The sequence below is a fragment of the Periophthalmus magnuspinnatus genome, chromosome 13 (genome assembly GCF_009829125.3).
Source record: "Periophthalmus magnuspinnatus isolate fPerMag1 chromosome 13, fPerMag1.2.pri, whole genome shotgun sequence".
Classification (NCBI taxonomy): Eukaryota; Metazoa; Chordata; class Actinopteri; order Gobiiformes; family Gobiidae; genus Periophthalmus; species Periophthalmus magnuspinnatus.
The window spans coordinates 18063173-18086455 of NC_047138.1; the positions used below are offsets into that span (position 1 = coordinate 18063173).

The 23283-nt window shown below is 41.7% G+C and overlaps 1 protein-coding gene across 1 annotated transcript; it reads right to left on the reverse strand.

Annotated features, from left to right (window-relative positions):
* Nucleotides 1-6: 6 nt before the first annotated feature.
* Nucleotides 7-19813, reverse strand: ercc2 (excision repair cross-complementation group 2). Its single transcript, XM_033977071.2, has 23 exons — nucleotides 19651-19813; nucleotides 17738-17837; nucleotides 16890-16967; nucleotides 16558-16620; nucleotides 15887-16000; nucleotides 13860-13976; nucleotides 13403-13519; nucleotides 12638-12761; nucleotides 11210-11306; nucleotides 10288-10421; nucleotides 9044-9212; nucleotides 7500-7618; nucleotides 7359-7428; nucleotides 7139-7208; nucleotides 5279-5380; nucleotides 5134-5197; nucleotides 4040-4161; nucleotides 2980-3072; nucleotides 1923-1995; nucleotides 747-817; nucleotides 527-670; nucleotides 302-445; nucleotides 7-134 (listed from the first exon to the last, which is right to left on the reverse strand). Exons 1-23 carry the CDS (start codon nucleotides 19653-19655, stop codon nucleotides 42-44), a joined length of 2283 nt encoding a protein of 760 aa, XP_033832962.1. The 5' UTR covers nucleotides 19656-19813; the 3' UTR covers nucleotides 7-41.
* Nucleotides 19814-23283: the final 3470 nt, after the last annotated feature.

Sequence of the window (23283 nt, forward strand, 5' to 3'; positions counted from 1 at the left end):
ATTGTGGATGACAGTATGTGGTGGTGGAGGGGTGTCAGAGGTCAGTTCTGGTGGGCCATCTGAGTGATCTTCTGCAGCATCTCCTCTGACTGCAGCTGCTCCAGAGTGAGCAGAGACAGGCCTAGCTGGTCCTCCTGCATGCGCACAAACACACGCAAGATTACACAACGATATACAAAACAAATATATACAATATAAAACACGCCTATTCTGGTTTGGACTTCACCCTGAGTCATGACTGGTCCATGCTGAGTAGTATTTGATCTATGTATAGAGCCTGTAAGAGTAAAGAGGAGAGCACCTGTCTGAAGGGTTGTGCCATCTGTCGGAGAAAGTGCTTGGCGAGCTGCACGGTCTCGTCCACTGTCAGGTTGAGGCTGCCCTCGCTGATGTGCTCCTGGATCCAGCGTGGGAGCTTGCCCCTCTTGTCAGCTCGGGCGTATCGCTGCAGAGGTGTCCAAGGTAACACAAAGTTATCAAATAAAGGGACAGAGGTATAATCACTAATCAACAGAATATTGATCACCTTGTCAGCAAAGATCATGAGTCCGTAGTCAGTCTTGCCTCGGATAGCGCGGCCCACGCACTGCGCCGCATGTCTCATGGCGTCAAATGTCAGGAAGTCGTTCTCTCGGATCTGGAAGTGGTCCCTTAGGTACTCCAGGCGAGCCTGAGCATGGAGCACACAGTATACATGGGTATACAGACAGGGCAGATGGGTACACATGTATATAGAGCACACTGACCTTCAAGATGCGGCTCTGAGTGTAGACGTATGGCACACCAAACATGAGGACCGCCCGGCCAAAGTGGTGCACTGCACACAAGGTTCAGTCAGCTCTTATACTTTGCATTTAGGCAACTAAATAACATCTTGGGGCATGGTGATTTCTGGTTGTGTCTAAGCTTAAAAGTGTGTGTGCACATATTTCATGACCACTATTTCAGACAAAGAGCCAACACAAAGCCTGCATTTGCTCACACACTAAACAGGGAAGCAGTTTATGTCAGATGTAAATGGCAGCTAGTGTCAAAGTTGTGAAACACCTAATTTAGTTTCAGATACAGAAAAGACACCAAACCAAGTGACCACCAAGGAGCACTGCAAGAAAAGTCTGGGCTACTGTGCTTGGCTGTTTGGATGATGTTGAATGCTACCATTTTCAAATTTCAATGGTGCACCACCCAGTCTGAATAATATAGAATATACCAGGGGTTTTAAAAGGTGCACTGTATAACTTTTCTGGTGGGGGGGGGAGATGTTATGGCTATACTTTCAATGTTCACTTTAAACATATACATCTAGGATTTCTTCAATTACATGTGGTGTTATTTCACAAATGCCTTAAACATGCATTCATACTGTGAGTGAGCTTGATTCTCCACAGGTATGACCTGTAACCTGTCTATCTCCCTGGGACAAGGATTTGTCCCACAACAGGACAAATTTAAAGCCATACTGTTGAACATTCCAAACAACACAATGACATTTCCTTGGAGATAAGCAGGTGGCAGAGTCCCCATTAGAAAAGTTACGTAAGTAAGAAACCAAGGTTTAGGTAGTGACCATTCAGATCAGAGAGAGTCCTTTTAGGTTTAAACCAACTGGATTTCAGCATTGAAACTGACAACCCAAAGATTCATGTGAGGCTCATTCTGCTTTCTCATTGGATAATCGTCTTCAGAACCACAACTCCAAATTATAACAATGTTTTTGTCATTAAAAATAAATAAGCATAATTGTTATCAGTAAAAGCTGTATTTGACATGTATCTGGGGGCACAATTAGGTTGTTTATGAAATTTGACAGTATTGTAGATTTACAGGAACTGTATGATTCTGACTTCAAAGACCTGAGCCACAGTGGATGTGACACATCAGGTGCACATGGAGGTCACAAAAGAGAAATGTGTGGTCTTTACCAAAGTCAATGCCCTCAGACACCTTTCCGCGTGCCACAGACAGCAGGATGGCTCCTCGGCCGTTCTCACACGCCTGAAAATACACATACACACAGGGTCAGCTCAAACATTGTCAATGTTCAAATTTATAAACCACATTTAAAGTTAGCTGACCAAAGTGTGTAAATTGTTAGCTGACCAAAGTGTAAAAATAATTTTAAAAAAAGTATAAAACAAGGTGAATATACATTTTAAATCAAAGGACAGTGGCAGTGGAAACTGGAGCTGGACATGAGACTGGACTTGGGAGAGTCAAGGTGATCTGATCTACAGACCTTGTGGCTCTGGGAGGCTGCAGCAGCTCGGACAAGTACTGAGGAGCCAGCCAATTCAAAGGGCCCATTATTACGTTATTTTCCGATCTATGTTATAATGCCATTTCTGCAATCACAAACATACCTGAAGTTGTGTTTTGTTCCATTCACATGTTTAACACACAAACCTTGCATATTTAGGCTGAGTCCTCTCAAATTGAAAACACTCTGTTCCATCTTGTAAAGTCATGTGGTACTATAGGAAGTGCTCCACTGTGTTAAACTCCGTACACCTTCACTAGAATCATTTGGATAATTTCAGCACTTGAATTGGCGATCTCTACTGGACAAAAGGTAGCCGTTAACTTAAAAACTACCACTACATGACATGACAAGGTGGAACAGAGCATTTTGAACTTTGGAGATGTAGACAGACTAATAAGATATAGACAGCCATATACACTTTACTCAAATGTGTGTGAATGACCAAAATACAACTCCAGGCATGTTTTTGATGAGGTAACAGCATTAAAACATGGCTGAAATCTCACAAGAGTCAATGAGTCAATGCCTTTAAAAACTATGAATACAGTTTTGAAATGCATTCTAAATGCGACTGGGAGCCTGTGTATGGAAGACAAAACAGGAGTGTGAGCAAGAGCATTTTGGGCCTCCTGCACATGCAAAAGAGAGCTCTGATTTGGCCTACATAAAGTGTTACAGTAGTCCAACCTAGACATAATGAATGCATGTCATGTGCACACCTCCTGATATTTCTCCAGGGCCATGCTGGTCTCTGCTGCGTCCTGTGTCTCGATGAAGATCAGCTTGTTCCTCTGGATGTTCTCCAGGATGCGCTTGACATGAACAATACATTATCACCACTTAACGACTGAAATGATTAGAATTTTTAAGATGCACTATGTAACTTTTCCAGTGAAGAGTCTGTCACTATTATTGACATTATTGCTTTGCCTGCAATATTCCACAGTACACTTACATATGTAACATGTATTTATTTAATTACAAGTATTTTTATTGCTCAAAAATATATTCAAAACACACATTCTTACTGTGAGTGTGTCATCTCTCCATAGATCTGACTTGAAACTTGGCTTGGCGTCCTTTTCTCTATACATTTAAAGCAGACATTGTGGTTGTGTGCTACATAGTTATAATTTATGACACCCATGAATCATTCATTATTCTATCATTTGGACATTTTAAATTGCAATATTGATCTAAAATTACTTAATAAATTAAACAAGTCTTCTGACTCTCGTGTAAAAAAAACAAAAACTGTAGTGCCCAAGCTGACCATTAACACCATAAATGTCATCACAACAAAGAACCCTCCAATGCATAGCTGCAGATCACACTAGCAAGTAGCTAATTTTTTTTCATTTATACCTCATTCATATGGCTACATGACACAGCCGAATCCTATGTGTATCACCGATTAAAATTGGAGAACGAAGAAAGTACAAAGCAGTGGGTGTGTACTGGTGGCAAAAAATGGGTAGATCAGACCTTGAATGCAGGCAAAAAAAACTTGGTAAAACATGCATGAATCACTCTAAAGACATATTTGAGTGTGTAAAAGGGAAACAACTGTAACATCATTAAATGCTCTAAAAAGTCAATTTTGCATACTAGGTCCGTTATAATGCCATACTGTGAAACATTACAGGCCAAGTGATACAATCTCCATGGAGACTAGGAGGTGACAGGCCCTTCTTCAGAAAAGGTCGATAGTGCCCCTTTAAGTCTGTCCCCAGTGGTATGAGAGGAGCAGTCTCAGCAGTGCTCCTTAGTGTTCCTCACCTGCTCGTACCAGGAGGCCACGATGTTCTCCATGTACACGTAGCTGGTGAAGAAAGCCACGATGCCATCAGGAACTATGGCCGACATCTCCAGCAGCAGGTTGCCATAGTTGCGAATGACCGCTGCAAAACAAAAATGCGCTTTTTAAGTTTGAAAACAAGATGGCGGCACACACTGAAGGTATGGTGACATGGTGTTTCCAGCAGAATAAGCTAGAAACACAGTGTACATAGTTCAAGTGTAGGTTATTTACAGTGGTGAAAAGTTACTAATTACAGATACTCATGTTACTGTAATTAGTAGTAGATTTTTGGGAAATTGGACTTTTTTGAGAAGATTTTTAAACTAATTCGAGCCATGTTAGTTACATTAGTACAGCAAGTCCCAACTGTCCCAAATCACTGCTGTCTAGCCGCTGTCTCTGCTCCTCTCTAAACCCGCAAGCACACGTAACAGCATCGCCTGCTCTGATTGGACAGAGCTCAGCGTGATATAAAATGCATTAAAAAGTAACTTGTAACTAGTACTCTTGAGTAGTATTTTTCATGCTTGCTTATTTGTGCTGACTTGAGGGCATCTGTTTTAAGGAGTCTTTTGTGTATTTTTTATTTCTATTCTATCCAATAAAGAAGTTCACAGCAATTTAAAGGTACCAGATTTTCTGGACTAAATTTGTCTTCTCTCAGTAAAGATATATTGTATAAGCAGCTCTTGAGGTCAAAACTTGTCCATTGTGTACTGTCTGAGTACAATTATTAAGCTATAAACCTTTTTAAAAAAAAATTATTCTACAATCACGAAGTTTGTGTTAGCATGCTAGATGTTCTAAGCTTTACCGCCACATGTGCTCATAACCTCCTCTCAGTGAATAATTAGGATGCTTTGAATGCATAAGGTAAATGAGGAATAACTTTAGAACACTGCAAACCATTTAAAATTAACTGGTTCTGTTTTTTACATTTTTAAGACAGTAAAAATCAGGTACAGAGAAATGAGGCTTGACCTTTTTTATGATTACAACAAACCCCACCTCAGAGAATAATTTTTAAACTGGTAACAAAACAGTAAAATAAAGAGATATTGAAGATTGATACCAAAGTCTTCTCGTGTCTCAAACTTGGAACTCAGAGCCACCTGGTCATTTCCCCGGCCCACGATCTATACACAATGGCCAATAGCGTTAGTTCAGCCATAACAGAATGTAGAGTATTCATCAGAGGGTCAGTAAGACACACGTACTAGGGGACAGAGGCATGTCCGTGCTAGTGTCATGGTGAAGGACGCCATGGTGACGGGCTGGAAGTCCAACATGCGAGGATAGATGTCCAGAGGAGACAGTGTCTGAGGACGTCCACACACAGATTTGAATTAGAGGTGGTTGGCATATGGAGAAAATGGATAAAAATATTGCAATTATTGTTTTGGAGAAGTTAAAGATTGGAATTTTAAAACATTTTAACCTATTTTTAAAAGCTGCATTTACATCTGATTACATTGGAATTTTCTCTTTCTTATTATTTTAAGCTTCCAAATAAAGGTTTATGGTCATATTTCTGAATATTTCATATTGACTTTTTGACTGAGTGTTTCATACAGGTGGAATATCAGTCTGGTCCCCACGTCCTCCCATATCTGATCAAACATGATCGTGCAATCAGATTTGTTTATTTCATTTATTTTTGTATAAAATTACATTTCCATCACCTCAGATTTCACTCATTGATTCTGCAGAAACCAGCCATGCTTTTCAGTCCCATGTGATTTTTTTCCTTTATTTTTTACTCTTAAGCAGATAAATTTGTTTTGATACAGATGGACCATGCATATCCCTTATTGGCTCAGGCACATATTTCTGCACTTTTAGCTTTCATTTTACAGTTCATTCATGTTTTAGCACATTTCTGATGGATTGCCAAACCAAAAGATATTATTTTGTAATACTAATAGTTAAATGATACTCAATGTGGATCCTAACATGGACCTCTTCAGCACAGCTCTGTCTGAACAGTGGAACTTTTCACTGAGGACTTGACTTCACATGAGCCACAGTTCTAATGGTTTTGCTTCTTGGATTACAAACTGCTCCTCCAAGAGTTGATGACTGACTGAAGGATTTTCACCACAAACAGTGTTTTATCTGCTGTTTGTGTTGGGCTGCTATTATTTGGAACCACACTGTGGTTAATAAAAGAAAGAAGACCGCTGAGCACAATGGGAACTGATTCCTGCCTGCCCCTTTACAGTACATCGCCGTAAATGCCATCATAACAAATGTCGGCCCCTTTATTGTCTTTTGTATTGCACTTTTTATATGTATGTTGTTGTTTTTTTAAGGACTATAGATGGAAATTAGCATTTTGCTAAATCTGGTGCAGCCATCTTTTTAATGTATCTGCACACTGTCCTTCAAATAAATAAAATAAATAAATAAAATTCTATGGATAGCTGCACATCATCCTAGCAAGTGGCACTTGTTTCAAAAATAGCCCCTTTCTGAATCCTCAGACGTGTTGAATACGGAAAAATAAAGATTACTCAAATATGCATGAATCACTCTAAATACAACTTCAGAAGGTCAATGAGAATGAAACAACTATAATGCAGTTAATAGCTCTGAAAAGTTAATTTATTTCCTTAAAATACAGCTAACAGTTGCACTAGTTTGTGAACTGTGTTCACAAACGATGGCAATAAAAGTCTTCTGATTCTGATTCTAACAGCTGCATAAAACAATTGGATCTCTTGTGTAAATTATTTATCTGTCAAATAACAACTGAACAGCTTCATATGAGTAAAGGTTCAAACATTATGAGTTGTTCTAGGCCATCATTAGCCTGTAAACAGTCTTATTACAACCAATTAAAGACCCAAACAAGATATTGGTTATACCAATATGATGGAACTAATATCTGAACCAGCTCCTTTTTCAGTAGTGCAGATTTTCAATACCAGTATCGGTGCAGCCCTAGTCTAGACTAATTGCTATTTAGATATATCTGTACAACATGTTATAGTTTCTTTTTTGGAAATCTTTTATTTAGATTGTAACATGAGTTTTACCTATGTACCTTAAATATAAAAGAGAAGATGTGGCTTTACCCCTGAGGTGATGATGACTGATTGGAACCTCTGGAACACTGGTTTGATGGCGATGGAAGGGTCCATGCAGCTGAGGACAGAGGGAGGCCCAGTTAGTCAGATCATACCCCAAGAACAGCCCAGCAGGAGGGAGGAGGAGGAATGAGGGTGGAGGAGGTGCTCCTTGCCACTCCAGGGCAAGGAGAAGCAAGGGAGGTGGAGCATTTGAAGAAGGACTGACCTGAAGTGCAGCACTGGATTGGCGATGGTCGGTGTTCTGTCTTCAAATGGCTCAATGATGATGGTGAATCCTTCAATGAGAGGACAGTCAGTGAACGCATAAAGGTCGCTCACACCTAAGCCTTACCCCTCACCCTCTCACCTTGGCTGTAGGTGCTGACCAATGTGGCAAAGTTGGAGATGAGGGTGACGGCGGAGAAGTCTGCGATATCTGCGATCTCCAGCGTGCGGAGGAGAGACTGCAGACGCTCTGCACAAAACCTGACCAATAAAAAAATAATACAGTTTACCACAGAAGAAGTGAACTAAGTGAGTGTGACATCATCCATAGCATTCGGCTCCAGTCAAATGAAGCTCAGTTATAAACAGTTCCAACAGTGCCAATCTGAAGACCCCCCTGACAGAGAGCTCCACCAGACGTTCCCAGTAGACCCTCGCGATGCGCTTAGGCCTGCCAGGCCTATCTTCATCCTCTGCCTGCGGATCTAACTCACCACCAGGTGGTGATTGGTTGACAGCTCTGCCCCTCTCTTCACCCAAGTGTCCAAGACACGGGGCCAGAGATCAGATTACACAACAACACAACAACGTTCATCCACCTCCGACCTAGGGTATCCTGGTGCCACGTGTACTAATGGACACCCTTGCACTTGAACATGGTGTTCATTATGGACAAACTGTGGCTAGCACAGAAGTCCAATAACAAAACACCGCTCGGGTTCAGATCAGGGAGGCCATTCTTCCCGATCACGCCCCTCCAGGTGTCACTATCGTTACCCACACGGGCACTGAAGTCCCCCAGGAGAACAGCGGAATCCCTGGTCGGTGCACTGTCTAGTACCCCTCCCAGGGACTCCAAGAAGGCCGGGTACTCTGCACTGCTGTTCAGTCCGTAGGATGACACAACAGTGAGAGACCTGTCCCCGACCCCAAGGCGCAGGGACGCGACCCTCTCTTCACCGGGGTGAACTTCAACACGTGGCAGCAGTGAGCAAGCCCACACCAGCTCGCCGCTGCTCCCCACGGGCAACGCCAGAGAAATGGAAAGTCCAGCCCCTCTCAAGGAGTTGGTTTCCAGAGCCCAAGCTATGTATGGAGATGAGGCCGACTATACTCGTCGGTAACACTCAACCTCCTGCACAAGCTCAGGCTCCTTCCCCCCCAGCGAGGTGACAGTCCATGTCCCCAGAGCTAGTCTCAATGTCCGGAGATCCGGTCGTCGAGGCCCCTTCGACTGCTGCCCAGATCTCTCTGCACCGGCCTGCATACAGATCCTCTCATGGGTGGAGGGTTCACGTGTTCTGAGACAGTTCAAGATCATTTTAAAGCTATTCAGAAAATATTTGGTTTTGTCCTATGAATGAGATTTTTTTTGTATCGATACCTTCTCAAATAATCAACACTAAAGCTAGTATTGAAACTAGATGATTATTTTCAGATTTTTCATTCTTTTGACAACCCTATCTCAGACACAGACTTTAGTGCTTTTGACTCTGAAATCTGTGCTGTTTTTCAGTCATTTTTTTTTTCTTGTTTACTTGTAAGCTGCCGTGTTTGTTTTGACACAAACGGACTGTGTGTTTCTCTGATTGGTTAATCCGCCTGTCAGTCACACCCACTGTCAAAGTGTGCGGTCTTGGCACATGCCCAGTGAGTTGAACATGCACTTTCTTTGAGCAGACCTACCTGAGTGGCTTCCTGTCAATGCACACCTTCTCGTAGATGTCCTTGAGGAACTGGGGGGCGCTCTCCTGCACCACATGCTGCACCCGGAGGCGAGACTTGAGATATTCCATGAAGCGGCGCAGGAAGCCTACAAAGTGCTCGGCTGTGCGGATGGTGCCTGGGACGGCCTCTGGAACAGCAACAGCACACATAGGTTACACACAAGGAACAGCAACCAACAAATACTGTAAGTGTGTCTGAAGATTTGTACTACATTTCAGGCCACACATTTATTATACATTATGTACAACTCAAAGTATTGTGAAAAGCCTCCAGAGTTAGAAGTTCAGTCTCGATTTCGATATTAAGAAATAGACTTGATACTCAATACTGATTCCAACACCACAATGACAATAAAACCACTCTTTCTTTAGACCAGGAGTGTCAAACACATTTTCACCAAGGGCCACATCAGCAAACGGCTGCCCTCAAAGGGCCAGATGTAAAATACATCAACTACTTTTTTAACAAACTTTTTTAATTACCTGTTTCTGTATTGATTACTTGGTTACAAATATTGCATATGCATTTTCCTAGATGTAAAAATATGACTGTGTAACTGCGTATCTCCTGATAAAATGACATTTTAAGACCATCATACCTTTTAATTTACCCTGTCGATGGCCACATTTGGCCTACGGGCCTTGAGTTTGACACATGTGATTTTCAACATTAAATGGAAGTACTTTCTCCATCTAGGTAGGTTCCATAGTGGTCCATGGGTGTATAAGAATCTGTGTAGTCTTCATGTGATCATTCTAAAGCTATTCAGGAAAGATTCACAGTAATCAGAGTTTGCAATTTGTTTAGCAATTACATTCAGTTTTATATTTTTATTATTTTAGTATTAAAGTATTCAAATAATATATAATTAATAAGACAATGTGCGGTATGGATTATAAAAGCAAAATATCAGTATCAGTTATGAGTCAAATATTGGATACCATATTGGCTCAAAACAAAAACAAAAAAAATCCATATTGGACCAAATTCCACAATATGAAAAAAACGTGATATATTGCAATATTCAAATGTACTCTTTTACACAATATGTTGAGTTACATTACAGCAAGAATGTACATGCCATGATATATTTTACTAGTCACACTCTGTATTGAAGTAGGGCTGTACAATATTGCACCAAAATACTGACAAATAGCATTTCTACCTAAACAGTTCTGCTCTGTGCATATTGTGAGGCACACCTTTGAGGATCTGGTCTGGTAACACAGGGTTGGCCAGGTACACGTCGGTCTCTCGAGCCACATGAGCTTCCTTCAGCCCCTCAACCAGACGCCGGTACTCCTCCCTCAGGCGGGCAGCATCAGTCTCCTTTATACTGGCAGACAGAGCACAGATGAAAGCACAGCACAATACACTCATGTTAACATTCAAGTTCCATTTTCAAACAAAACCTCACGGCTGCAGGACAAGTTCGATACTATCCTGAAAGAACACACATGATATGCATTCATTTATTTGTCACATAACTCAGGGCACCTTTACCATCTTCACTTTCAGAATTGTCTTATGCAATTAATACTTTGCAGTGACATCACACTGGGGGTGTTCTGCATGTATTTCTATGGCAGAGTGTGCAGGAGTTACCATAGTGACTCAATGCACACATTAGCAAACACGTTTTAAGATTATAAAAAGAAAATATAATGTGGATTTAAACAGCACATTTTCAGGATCCTGTGATCAATATGAGCATTCACAGTCCCGTTTAGGTGTTTGACTTTCAATAAAAAGGTGAGAGTGACTAATGCTAGCTAGCTTATGACTGTGATGTTATTTGAGAGGGAGTTGTTTAACAGCACAAATCAGCTCACCTGTTATAGTTCTAGCTAAGTCAGCTCTTTTTGGTCAGATTGTGTTAAAATAAAGCTCAGATTAAAGTCTAACAAAGCCTCAGACAGACCATGCCTACAGTTAGCTTCTCATCCCCAGGGAATGTTGATGACATCAGCTCAATGTACAAATACTCCAAAGAGGGGAGTGTCATGTGGAGGGAGGGCAGAGGGGAGTGTCATGTAAAGGAAGGGCAGAGGGGAGGACAGGCCAGAGGGGAGGTCAGGCCAGAGAGGAGGACAGGCCAGAGAGGAGAGTTGCTGAGAGTCATACTTCTGGATGGTGTTGTGCAGTGTGTCCACGTTGTTTTGGCAGCGATCCAGAGTCCTCCTGGTGATGTTCACACTCATTGAGTCAATACACACGTTGTCTACAAGAACCAGAGGAGACACAGTGACAGTTATTATGAGGCATTAGGAGTGGATTTCCACCTGCCCCTTTATGGTACGTAGCTGTTAGCATCATCACAACAAAGTCCTGCTTGCAGTAAGCCCCTCCTCTCCCCAGTTGCATATCAAGCTAGCAAGCAGCACTTAAAATCTTTTTGAGACAAGCTGGGGAATATATACTCCAAACAAATCCCTCCTCTATCTTCCACACTAACCACTATTGACAAAAAGTTATATTTTCTTATTCTTATTGTTTTCTTATTTTTGACTAATAGGAAAAAAACATTCTTGTTCTTTTTTTAAACACAAAAAGTAGAGAGATGTATCTACTTTCTTGACATGGTTTAGTTTCTTGCTCCGAGCCATCACATATGCTCAGTTCTAGTCCACAATGTATTACCATTACTTTTTGGACTGGGTTATTGAAAAAAACAACAACACTGGATTAAGGAGGCAAATGAAATCAGAAAGGGAGGCACAGTTAGCATCAACTGTAAGAGAGCCTTCCTCCTATCACACCACAAAGGGGACGTGGTCAGTCTGAGACCGCCGGGCCTCAGGGATGTGGTCAGTCTGAGTGACAACAGCTGATATACAGCACATCACCACCATGACTGGTGACAGTTCTGAAGATGGCTCACAGCTTGCAAACAGTCTTCTGACTGCAAAATCGACTTTTGGGAGCTTTCTACCATATTATAATGTTGTTACCTCATCAAAAATATGCCTAAAGTGGCTTTAGATGTTTAGATCTCATCCATACATGTTTGACTAATCTAGCAATCACTCCTGTGCCCTATTTGAACCCTCTATTTGAACCCTGCTTTTTTACTTCTAGCCTTATAACCCATCTGAAACCCACTGATGCATCTACACTACTCTACACTACAGGGGGTGAAAGTCTTATGTAAAATAACCAAATAGGGAGGTTCCATCTTTTTCAGTTTCAATACATATTTCAATACAATGGCTTTAAACATCTGGCGATACTTAATATCAACCAATGCCAGTGCCAGACTGAAAACCAGTATTTATTTCCTTAATACAAAAATAAAATAAGGCAAACTGATGAAAATGTGGGACTGTTATCTATCTTTCAAGTAACTACAGAACAACTTCAAACATTATGAGACTTTCTGGGCCAATTATGATATGATTATGATTATTATGCAAACAGTCTTATTACAACAGCTGAACTGATATTTGGAAGCAGATATCCGACCCAGCAAATTTTTCAGTATTGGCGCAGATATCCAATACCAGTATCATATCAGCGCATCCCTATAACCAAATACAAATGTCAAATTCTCACCTATATTATGAGCCTCATCAAACACCACTACTGATTTCTTGGCCAGCTCCTTGGACACCAGGTCTGCAATCTTGGGGTCCAGAAGGTAGTGGTAGCTGTACACCACAATGTTGGCATGGAGAATCTACAGAAAGCATACAGAGTTGTCAGAACATGGGGTTCTCCAGAGCAAACGCCCTATACAGCCAAGAAGACTGTAGTAACAACAAGAGATTTGTCCTGAGGTACATAAGAAAAAAGCCAGTAGCAGTGATTTGTTTTACCCATGATAATTAGGCACGTGATGTCACAATACTAAAATTTCAAACTCAATTTCAATACAAAGGAATAGCCTTGATACACAATACTGATTCCAATACCACGATGATAATAAAAAAAACACTCAAGATAGGATCCATCATGGTCCAATGGGTGTATACTAGTCTATATGGTCTTACACTTGTTTTGATAGAACTCAAGATCATTCTAAAGCTATTTGGGAAAGGTAAATTTTTGTCCTGTGAATATGACTTTTTTAGTATCAATACTAGTTTTATTGTCAATTAGTATCTAATTTTTGATACTTTTGACAACCCTAAAGGGCAATAGGCATACATAGTTCTAGAGGCTTGGATAAGAGTGAGGGAAAGAGAATTAAATAAAGTTTAATAGTACAGATTTTAAACCTTTCTGTGTTAATTCATTTTGAGTGGCTGAAAGACAGGATTCTTGTTGCAACGTAATTATGGAAATAGGAGTACAGAGAATTGCTGTTTCGGTACATACTGCATAGCGTGCCAGGTAGTACGGACAGAAACCTTTCCTCCGTCCATAGTCCTTCAGGTCGTCCAGATTGTAGACGCCCGGGGGCAGAGGGACCTGGCGACCCACAGCATCGAACTCCTGCACCAGCAAACAACAGCCAAAAGACACTCAATGACACCCACACACACCCACATACACACCCAGATGCCCACAGACCCACAGAAGCCCACTGACACCCACACATACAGGAAAGACAGCAGGGGTCACAGCAGGAGAGAGAGCGAGAGAAAGAGCAGGGGAGAGAGTGGGAGTGAGAGCAGGGGTGAGAGCAGGGGTGAGAGTAGGAGTGAGAGCAGAAGTGAGAGCAGGAGTGAGAGCAGGAGTGAGAGCAGGAGAGAGAGCAGGAGAGAGAGCAGGAGATAGAAAGCACAAGTAGGCATAAGGCATAAGAGCACAGGAGACGGAGCAGAGTTCTGACCTCGTAGAAGCGGCACACAGGCAGGCTGGGGTTGCTATGGCGCTGGGCTCGTATGTATGAGGCCGTCATACTGTGACATTTCCCATCCACCTCTTTGCCAAAGCGCAGCGAACTCACCTGGAGTCACACATGGTAGGGCATCAGAGACAAGTTTAGAACAGAGGGTCCAAGTCCATTTTACACTAAACTGGTAGTATGTGTAGCAACTGAAAGCTTTGGGCTCTATTCTAATATTCTAATATTCTACAGAATTAAACCAATATTTTAAAATATGATAAAATCTCTAAAGTTCTAAAAGGGCATGTTACTTTATTCACAAACAATACACATTTAAACTTCTATCAATCAATCAATCAATCAACATTTATTTATAGAGTTAGAAATGTGTGATTTTGTCATGTGTGAGCTTTTAGTTTTCCCTTCTCCTGTAAAGTCACAGGAATATCTTCATTGTCCTGCAGATGTACAGCCTTGGACAGTCTTAGACAGATTTGGTTTTACAGTATATGCAGTAAAACTTAATCTTGTATCTTTACTGTTCACAGAAACAATCAGATCAATCTTCAACCCATTTTCTTACTTTTAGCAACAGTGTTGTGTCATTGTCCGGTGCTCATAAATGGACTACTCACTTTGAAATAATAACTTAAAGACATTTACTCTGTGTTACTCTGCTGTGTTACTCTATAATGCAGCAGCGTGTACACTGTGCAGCCTGTGGTGAAACACAAGGGGCAGAGATACATGTCCTACACCGAATTATGAGAGATGAGTCACAAAACCATTTTTTTTTTAAGAATGTAAAGCAGATTGGACATTAAATCCCTAAATCTGTGAAACAACAGTGTGTTACTGTTAGTAATCTGTTGTGTTAAATGTTAAACCTAAGTAACTGGTATCAGTATTGATGTGCATGATACTGGGACCGAGTATTGATCCGCAGTGATCGATACCAATATTTCAGGAGTAGGCACAGCACTACCTCTATAGACATTAACCTTCACACATTTGCATCCCTCCCCAGCCTTGCACAAAACTGTTCCAAATGGCATACATCCTCTCCTGCTCACTACACACCATCCCTCCTTCCCCCTGCTAATCTGTCCTTAAAACAGACCTATTCTGCAAAATAGACTTTTCAGAGATTTTAATCATGTTATTGTTTATATTGAATCCCCATTTTCACCCCCGCCGGTAGATGCCCAATACTCTGTACTTACTTCATTCTTCACTCATCCATCAAAGTCTCTCCCTTTGTTCAATTCCTACTTGAAAACCATCTTAATGTTCTCGATCTACAGGGTATCCACAAAGTCTCTTTATAATTTAAAAATTGTATTACAAAGGCAATTGATAAGATAGCTTAATCAGACTTGTATTGTACTCAGTACTTTCCAAAGTTTTTTTTTTTTTTTACCACATTTAATACACTTCTATATGGGCACCACTAGTCGCACAAAGCACATCAAGACGATACTTTATTTCTTGCCATGTTTGCTGTAGCATAGCCTAATCTATGGTTACAATTGCATCTTGATATCTTTAACATAGCCCCATAAAAAGAAATCCAGAGGTGTGAAATCTAGTGAATATGGTGGCTACGGAATTGGTCCATACCTTCCAATCCAACAGTCTGGAAATGTTTAATTGAGGAACTCACAAGCATGCAGAACCCAGTGTGGAGAGGTACCATCTTGCTGGAAAAGCATGGTTGGTTGAAGGTCCTGCAGTTGTGCTGCCACATATTCAGTCAAAAGGTCAAGGCAGACATTTGTAGTAATTGAATTGAGAAAAATTGACCAATAATTCACCAAAAATGTGATGTTATTAAACACTTTTATAACTACTTAGTACAATAGAACTAATCAAATTAATGTATCTTATTAATTGCCTTTGTAATTACATTTTAAAATTGTAAAGAGACTTTATGGACACCCTATATAATGTAACTGACTGAATTGTTGCATGTTTTAATGCCACTATGCCCCACAGAGTCCACTGCTTGCATTGTTCAGTTCCGAACTAACCTCTGGGTGGATGCACAGGTTCTTCCTAGAGGACAGAGCCAGAGCCAAGAAGTTATTGCTCTCTCCTGTTTGTTTGGTATAAAACTCCATCAGCTTCCGCAGTTCCTCCACAACCTACGCACACAATATTTCACTAATGCACAAGTCATTCATTTAAAGATCCTATATTATGCAAAACAGACTCCCGTGAGCTTTTAGCCATGTTGGAGTGTGCACCTGCAGTTGTGTTTTGTTTCATTCACACATGTTTGAGTATACCTTTAGTATTAGTCTGCCTACATCTGTCATGATGTCATGTTATGAAGCGGTAGTTTTCAAGTTAACAGCTACCTTTTACCTGTAGTTCAGTAGAGATTGGCAATTCCAGGGTTGAAATCATCTAAATGATTCTAGTGAAGGTGTATGGAGTTTAAAAACACAAAGGAGCACCATTATTATTATTAGTATTACAACATGACATCACAAGGTGGAATAGAGCATTTTCTGTTTGAGAGAAGACCTCAGCCTAAATATGCAGAATTTGTGTTTTAAATGTGTGTTAATGAAACAAAATGCAACTCCAAGTATGTTTGTGATGAGGAAACACTATTATAACACTGATCAGAAAATAGCATAATACGGGCCCTTTAAAGAAAAGGATGAAGATGTGTGCATTCTCTGCTGGTCATTACCTTCTCGATCTCTGGCACAGTTCTGGAGCAGTAGATGAGCTTGGTCACTTCCAGAGGGAAAGCCTTTGGGAGAGAAAAGAGATGAGTACTTGTATTTAGGTCAGTGAAAAGAGCTAAAATGTACAAGAGACTTGAGGTGTCAAAAGTATAAAAATGCAGATACTAACTGATACTAAAACTAGTATAGAAACTAGACTTGAGCAGGTATTGTTACTACAAAAAACATATTCACTTTCACAGGAGAGAAATCACTATTGCGTATGAAGTCTAGTTCTCGGTATCAAAATAAAGTTTGAAATTTTAGCATTATAACAACATTAGTTTTGACTCACCCTTTGGTAGGCAACTATTAGAGAAAGGAGGGAGATGGTCTTCCCAGTTCCTGATGGCATTTCCAAAACTCCATGACCCTGAAGGACAACATGCCAGATCACAGCACAGGGGTTAAAGGTTACAGTTGGGTTTGAAGGGGACACACTACAGAAGCTTTATTATTTAACCACTCACACCCTACATACACCAAACTTTACAATCTTGTACTCAACAAGACTTTCATGGATGATACAGAATTTGTTGATATGTAACTGTAAGCCTGATTTATCCCTGTGGAGATGTTTGGGGCATGTCCCACCAGGAAGAGGCCCCAGAGAAGACCCAGGACATGCTGGAGGGACTATATCTCTTGACTGGCCTGTGAATGCCTTGGGGTCCCACCGGAAGAGCTGGAGGTAGTTTCTGCAACTTCCATCCCTTGGCCCACAACCCAGCCAAAGATAAGCAAAAGAAAATGGATGGATGGATTTATCATAGTTTTAACTCCAATAAATAGGTGAATAGGCCAATTTCTAATTTAGTTTACTCAAATACTAAATAAGATATCCAAATATCCTAAATTGTTTTGTATCCAGTGCGTCAACAAAAGGAAACAAATATTTTAAACCTGCCTATGTCCATTTTTCAGATCTGTCCAAAATATAGTCAAATTTTGGCAGTTTTTACACAAGAAATACTGTATTTTTTATAAACTGGTGAAAATCGTGTAATACATTTTTTAAACATTTATGTGAGTAAACTACAGTAGATGTTTCAAAGTGTCCGGCCCTAATACTGCCTTCTTTAGCTTATTCAGGAGTGTTGAGGTCCGCTGTTTAATGGCTCATTATTAAACCAGTGGACTGACTTTGGCGTCCAGGGTCCTCTTGAGCTCCAGCATGTAGGAGAACTGCTCTGGGTAGATGTAGTCATACGGGAAGTAGACCAACAGGCCGTCGATGTTCAGCCTAGAACACAAAGCATTCAGCTGGTACAGTTAATCATGTTGCTTCCTACAATGCAGAATCACTCAAACATGCATGAGTGAAATACATCGTTTGACGACGATGACGATGGTGATAAAAATCAATCTTGTATTTTGGCAATATTGTCATATCATAATATTCTATTTAATGAAACTGTCTCTTAAAACACAGGCACTATTTATCACCCTTTTGTAGGGATGCACCGATCGGACACTAGTAACAGATACCAGGGTTGATATTGAAATATTCCAAATATTGGGTCAGTTGATATCCTGATTGGACATATCATTCGATATAATAAGACTATTTACTGGTCATACTTGGCCCAGAAGGTGTCATGTTTGAACTTTTATTCATACAAAGTTCTTCTTTATGTACTTGAGAGATAAATACATAACAGTTTTGCCTCATTTTGTTTTTGTTTTACACTATTTGGGGCGACAGTGGCTCAGTGGTTAGAGTGTTGGTCCCCGAAGGTTGGAGGATCGAGTCCTGCTCGGACCAAGTTCTGTTGTTGTGTCCTTAGGCAAGACACTTCACCCACATTGCCTAGTATGAAAGTGGTGTGTGTGTGTGTGTGTGAATGATAGGTGGTGGTCGGAGGCAAAAGCAAAAGTAGCTTACCATCACCAAGTGTGGAAATGAATGAATAATGACTATAGTGTAGCGCTTTGAGAGGCTTTGACAAGCCTGTAAAGCGCATTACAAGTGTAAGCCATTATTATTATTATTATTATTATTATTATTATTATTATTATTTCTTTGACATATTACACAATTTTCTGATCTATGTTTTAATGTTGTTTCCTCATCACAAACATACCTAGGGCTGTAATACAGGAAGTGCTCCACTGTGTTTTTGAACTCCATACACCTTCACTAGAATTATTTGGATGCTTTCAGCCCTGGAATTGCTAATCTTTACTGAACTAAAGGTAAAAGGTAGCTGTTAACTTGAAAACTACCGCTTCAGGACATCACAGGGTGGAACAGAGTGTTTTAAATAAATGCCGTTTTCAGTCTCTGAACCATATAGTGATCTAATCTGGTCATCCCTAGGTAATAAGAGCACTCAAGGTGTATATGTTTTAGAAGTTGATGTAATCCCTCATTCATCCAGGAGAAAAAAACATGGACCAATCTGTGTTTTTTATATGCTGGACAGTACATAAGAATTCCACACTGCATATTGTACATTTGTATGTGACAAATGAACTTGAAACCGGTAGCCTCCAGAAGTGCTCCTCCTGTTTTTTAAAGCCTATACACCCAGAATCTTTCAGCACTCAAATTACTGGGTTTCAGATGAAATCGCAACATGATAGACCTATAATATTTAATACAGATGTAATACGAATATTGTAGAACACAGAAACCACCAATTACCACCACCATACAGCTAACCAACATGGAGAACTGAGACTGAAACAGGACTGAGCCAGAACTAAACCAGGACTGAAACCAGGACTGAAACAGGACTAAACCAAGACTGATTCTGTACTAACCCAGAACTGAACCAGAATTGAACCAGGACTGATCTAGTACTAAGCCAGGACTGAACCAGAAACGAACCAGGACTAAACTAGGACTGAACCAGAACAAGAAATAAACAGGACTTACCCAGCACTTAATGACTTAGCTTATTGCTTATGATATTCCATTGTATAGTCCAGTTAAATAGTGGGTTTAATGTTTTCCTGCTCTTGAGGCATCACGTTACTTTGAGACTACAGCGTCCCTGCCCTCTCCGTTCACAATGTTTGATAAAGATATAAGAATTTACAGACACACTCACTTCATCTCGGGGCTTGGGCAAAATGTCACTGCTTCTCCTGCTTCTTATATTGTCTTTAACTTTTTTAGAGCGCCATAGCATGTGTAATGGTAAAAATATTCAAATTATTATTTGGACCGACAAAAATGTGCATTTGGAGAACAGCACCTGCCTGATCCGTTGCACCGGAAGCAGCTGTTGTTGGTGTCTGTATTGGTTGGTGACCAGCGCCCTCCATGGTCAATATGGGTATTACATTGACCGAAGGTCGTAAACTATTAATTTATTTATCCTTGTTTTAGAATAAGGAGATCGTAATACATTTAAATAAATATATAAATATGAATACACAATATAAAAGTTGTTTTTAACCACTTAGCGTTCCGACGGCCCGCCCGCAACGGACAAAGCAAAGGAAGTGCGCGACCGAGGACACTGTGGATGTTTGCACAAGTTAAACTAGAGGCATCTCGGACCCGGAGCGGTTCGTGTAACCGAGTGAAGATCTCATGGTGGACTCAAGAGTAGAGGGACCTTATGTTTTGATGGACTGGATGCTGTTCCTGATCGGTAAGCGTGGTTTATTCTGCTATTCACTTAATTGTGGGTCAAATGTGTATCATGTGTAATCATTAGCATTTGCTAATGCCAATTTGCGCCCCCCGACCACCACCAATCATAACGCACACACCCCTTGGTGAAGTGTCTTGCCTAAAGACACAATGACAGAACTAAGGACACAATTACAGAAATTGGTCCAAGTGGGACTCGATCCTCCAACCTTCGGGTTGCGGACCAAAGCTCTAACCACTGAGCCACTGTTGCAGAATGACTGTCTCACTGTACAATCATGTACAGTGTGTTCTCAGTTTCCAGTGTGTGTTTTGAAGTGTGTGTGTTTGTTTGCAGTGTGTGGTTTGTAAATATATATTTATTTTGACCCATACCACTTGTTTTGACTATATTTTATATACAAATATACATTTTATATTGTGTTTTGATATGATATATAAATGTACAGTAATAGAGCAGCTGGGTGTGCAGATACAGATTCCTCTCAGTGTGAGTTTTCAGTAGAGCCTAACTGATGTCTGTGGGTTGAAACATTCAAAAGTTATTGCACTTTTTCCAAACGTTCTCCAAATGTCTTCTTTACCACAACGGACCGATACAGCGACCGCATCACTGCAGACGCTGCACCGATCCGCCTGTCAATCTCACGCTCCATCCTTCCCTCACTCGTGAACAAGACCCCGAGATACTTGAACTCCTCCACTGGGGGCAGAGACTCACCACCCACCCGGAGAGAGCAAACCACCTTTTTCCGGTCGAGAACCATGGCCTCGGATTTGGAGGAGCTGATTCTCATCCCAGCCGCTTCACACTCGGCTGCAAACCGCCCCAGTGCCTGCTGCAGGTCCTGGCTCGAAGAAGCCATCAGGACAACATCATCTGCAAACAGCAGAGATGAAATCCTGTGGTTCCCAAACCAGGCCCCCTCCGGCCCCTGGCTGCGCCTAGAAATTCTGTCCATAAATATAATGAACAGAACCGGTGACAAAGGGCAGCCCTGGCGGAGTCCAACATGCACCGGGAACAGGTCTGACTTACTGCCGGCAATGCGAACACAGCTCCTGCTCCGGTCATACAGGGACCGGACAGCCCTTAGCAAAGAGCCCCGGACCCCATACTCCCAGAGCACCCCCCAAAGGACACCACGAGGGACACGGTCGAATGCCTTCTCCAGATCCACAAAACACATGTGGACTGGTTGGGCATACTCCCATGAGCCCTCGAGGACCCGATGGAGAGTATAGAGCTGGTCCAGTGTTCCACGACCAGGACGAAAACCACACTGCTCCTCCTGAATCCGAGGTTCGACTATCGGTCGGATTCTCCTCTCCAGCACCCTGGAATAGACCTTACCGGGAAGGCTGAGGAGTGTGATTCCCCTGTAATTGGAACACACCCTCCGGTCCCCCTTTTTATACAGAGGGACCACCAACCCGGTCTGCCATTCCACAGGTACTGTCCCCGACCGCCACGCGATGTTGCAGAGACGTGTCAGCCAAGACAGTCCCACAACATCCAGAGACTTGAGGTACTCAGGACGGATCTCATCCACCCCCGGAGCCTTGCCACCGAGGAGCTTGCCAACCACCTCAGTGACTTCAGCCAGGGTGATGGACGAGTCCGCCTCTGGGTCCCCAGTTTCTGCTTCCTCCTCGGAAGACGTGACAGTGGGATTGAGGAGATCCTCAAAGTATTCCTTCCACTGCCCGACAACATCCCCAGTCGAGGTCAGCAGCTCTCCACCCGCACTGTAAACAGTGTTGGTGAAGCACTGCTTTCCCCTCCTGAGGTGTCGGACGGTTTGCCAGAATCTCTTTGAGGCCGTCCGATAGTTTAATATGGGGTTGCCCATATTAAACAATTTTCTGATCTATGTTATAATGTTTCCTCATCAGACATACATACCCTCTTTTCTGGTCAGGTTTTAGACCCCACCACAGCACTGACACTGCTCTTATCAAGGTGACAAATGGCATCCGCCTGAACACTGATGCAGGCAAAGGCTCAGTCTTGATCCCGTTAGATCTGAGTGCTGCCTTTGACATTGAGAATCATGGGATCCTCTTACAGAGACTGGAGAACTGGATGGGCATCTCTGGCACAGAACTAAACTGGTTCAAGTCCTATCTAGAAAACACAGAGTATTTTGTTAAAATTGGAAAATGTGTCTCAGATAAAATGTCCATGACATGTGGGGTGCCCCAGGGGTCAATCCTGGGACCCCTGTTGTTCAGTCTCTACATGCTGCCGTCAGGCCAGTTAATACGCAGCAATAATGTGTCCTACCACAACTATGAGGATGACACTCAGATCTATGTCTCACTGGCAGCAGGTGAATATGGACCAGTGGATTCACTCTGCCACTGCATCCAACAGATCAGTGTGTGGATGCAAAACAACCTTCTCCAGCTGAACTCAGATAAGACAGAAGTCATCATCTTTGGCCCACAGAAAAATAGAGAAAGTGTCAGCAGTGACCTCCAGTCTCTCTCTCTAAAACCTTCAAATCAGGCTAGAAGTCTAGGGGTAATGATGGACTCAGACTTGAACTTTAACAGCCACATCAAATCATTAACATTTGCAGCTTTTAACAACCTAAAAAACAAAGCAGAACTCCGAAGATATACTGTCAAAGCCAGACTTAGAGAGACTTATCCATGCATTTGTCTCCAGTAGGTTAGACTACTGTAACGGCCTGCTCACTGGCCTCTCCAAACGAGCGTTAAGACAGCTGCAGTACGTCCAGAACGCTGCTGCTCGGGTCCTGACTAGAACCAGGAAGTACGAGCACATAAGTCCTGTGCTCAGGTCTCTGCACTGGCTTCCTGTAGCTCAAAGAATAGACTTTAAGCAGCTCTGCTTGTGTACAAGTCTCTCCATGACCTAGCACCAAAGTACATCACCGACATGTTAGTGCCATATGAACCATCTCACACTCTGAGGACTTCAGGGACAGGCCTCTTGTTTGTGCCCAGAGTCAGGACTAAACATGGGGAATCAGCGTTTCAGTTTTATGCAACTAAAACCTGGAAAAGTTTTCCTGAAGATGTGAGACAGGCCTCTACTTTGGCAATGTTTAAA

Excerpts from the sequence above, each read along its gene's own strand:
- ercc2 (XM_033977071.2), bottom strand. Across the intron at positions 11,307-12,637 it reads TGATGAGGCTCATAATATAG|ACAACGTGTGTATTGACTCA; the intron begins GTGAGAATTTGA and ends TGGTTCTTGTAG. Across the intron at positions 135-301 it reads TGGCACAACCCTTCAGACAG|GAGGACCAGCTAGGCCTGTC; the intron begins GTGCTCTCCTCT and ends GTGCGCATGCAG.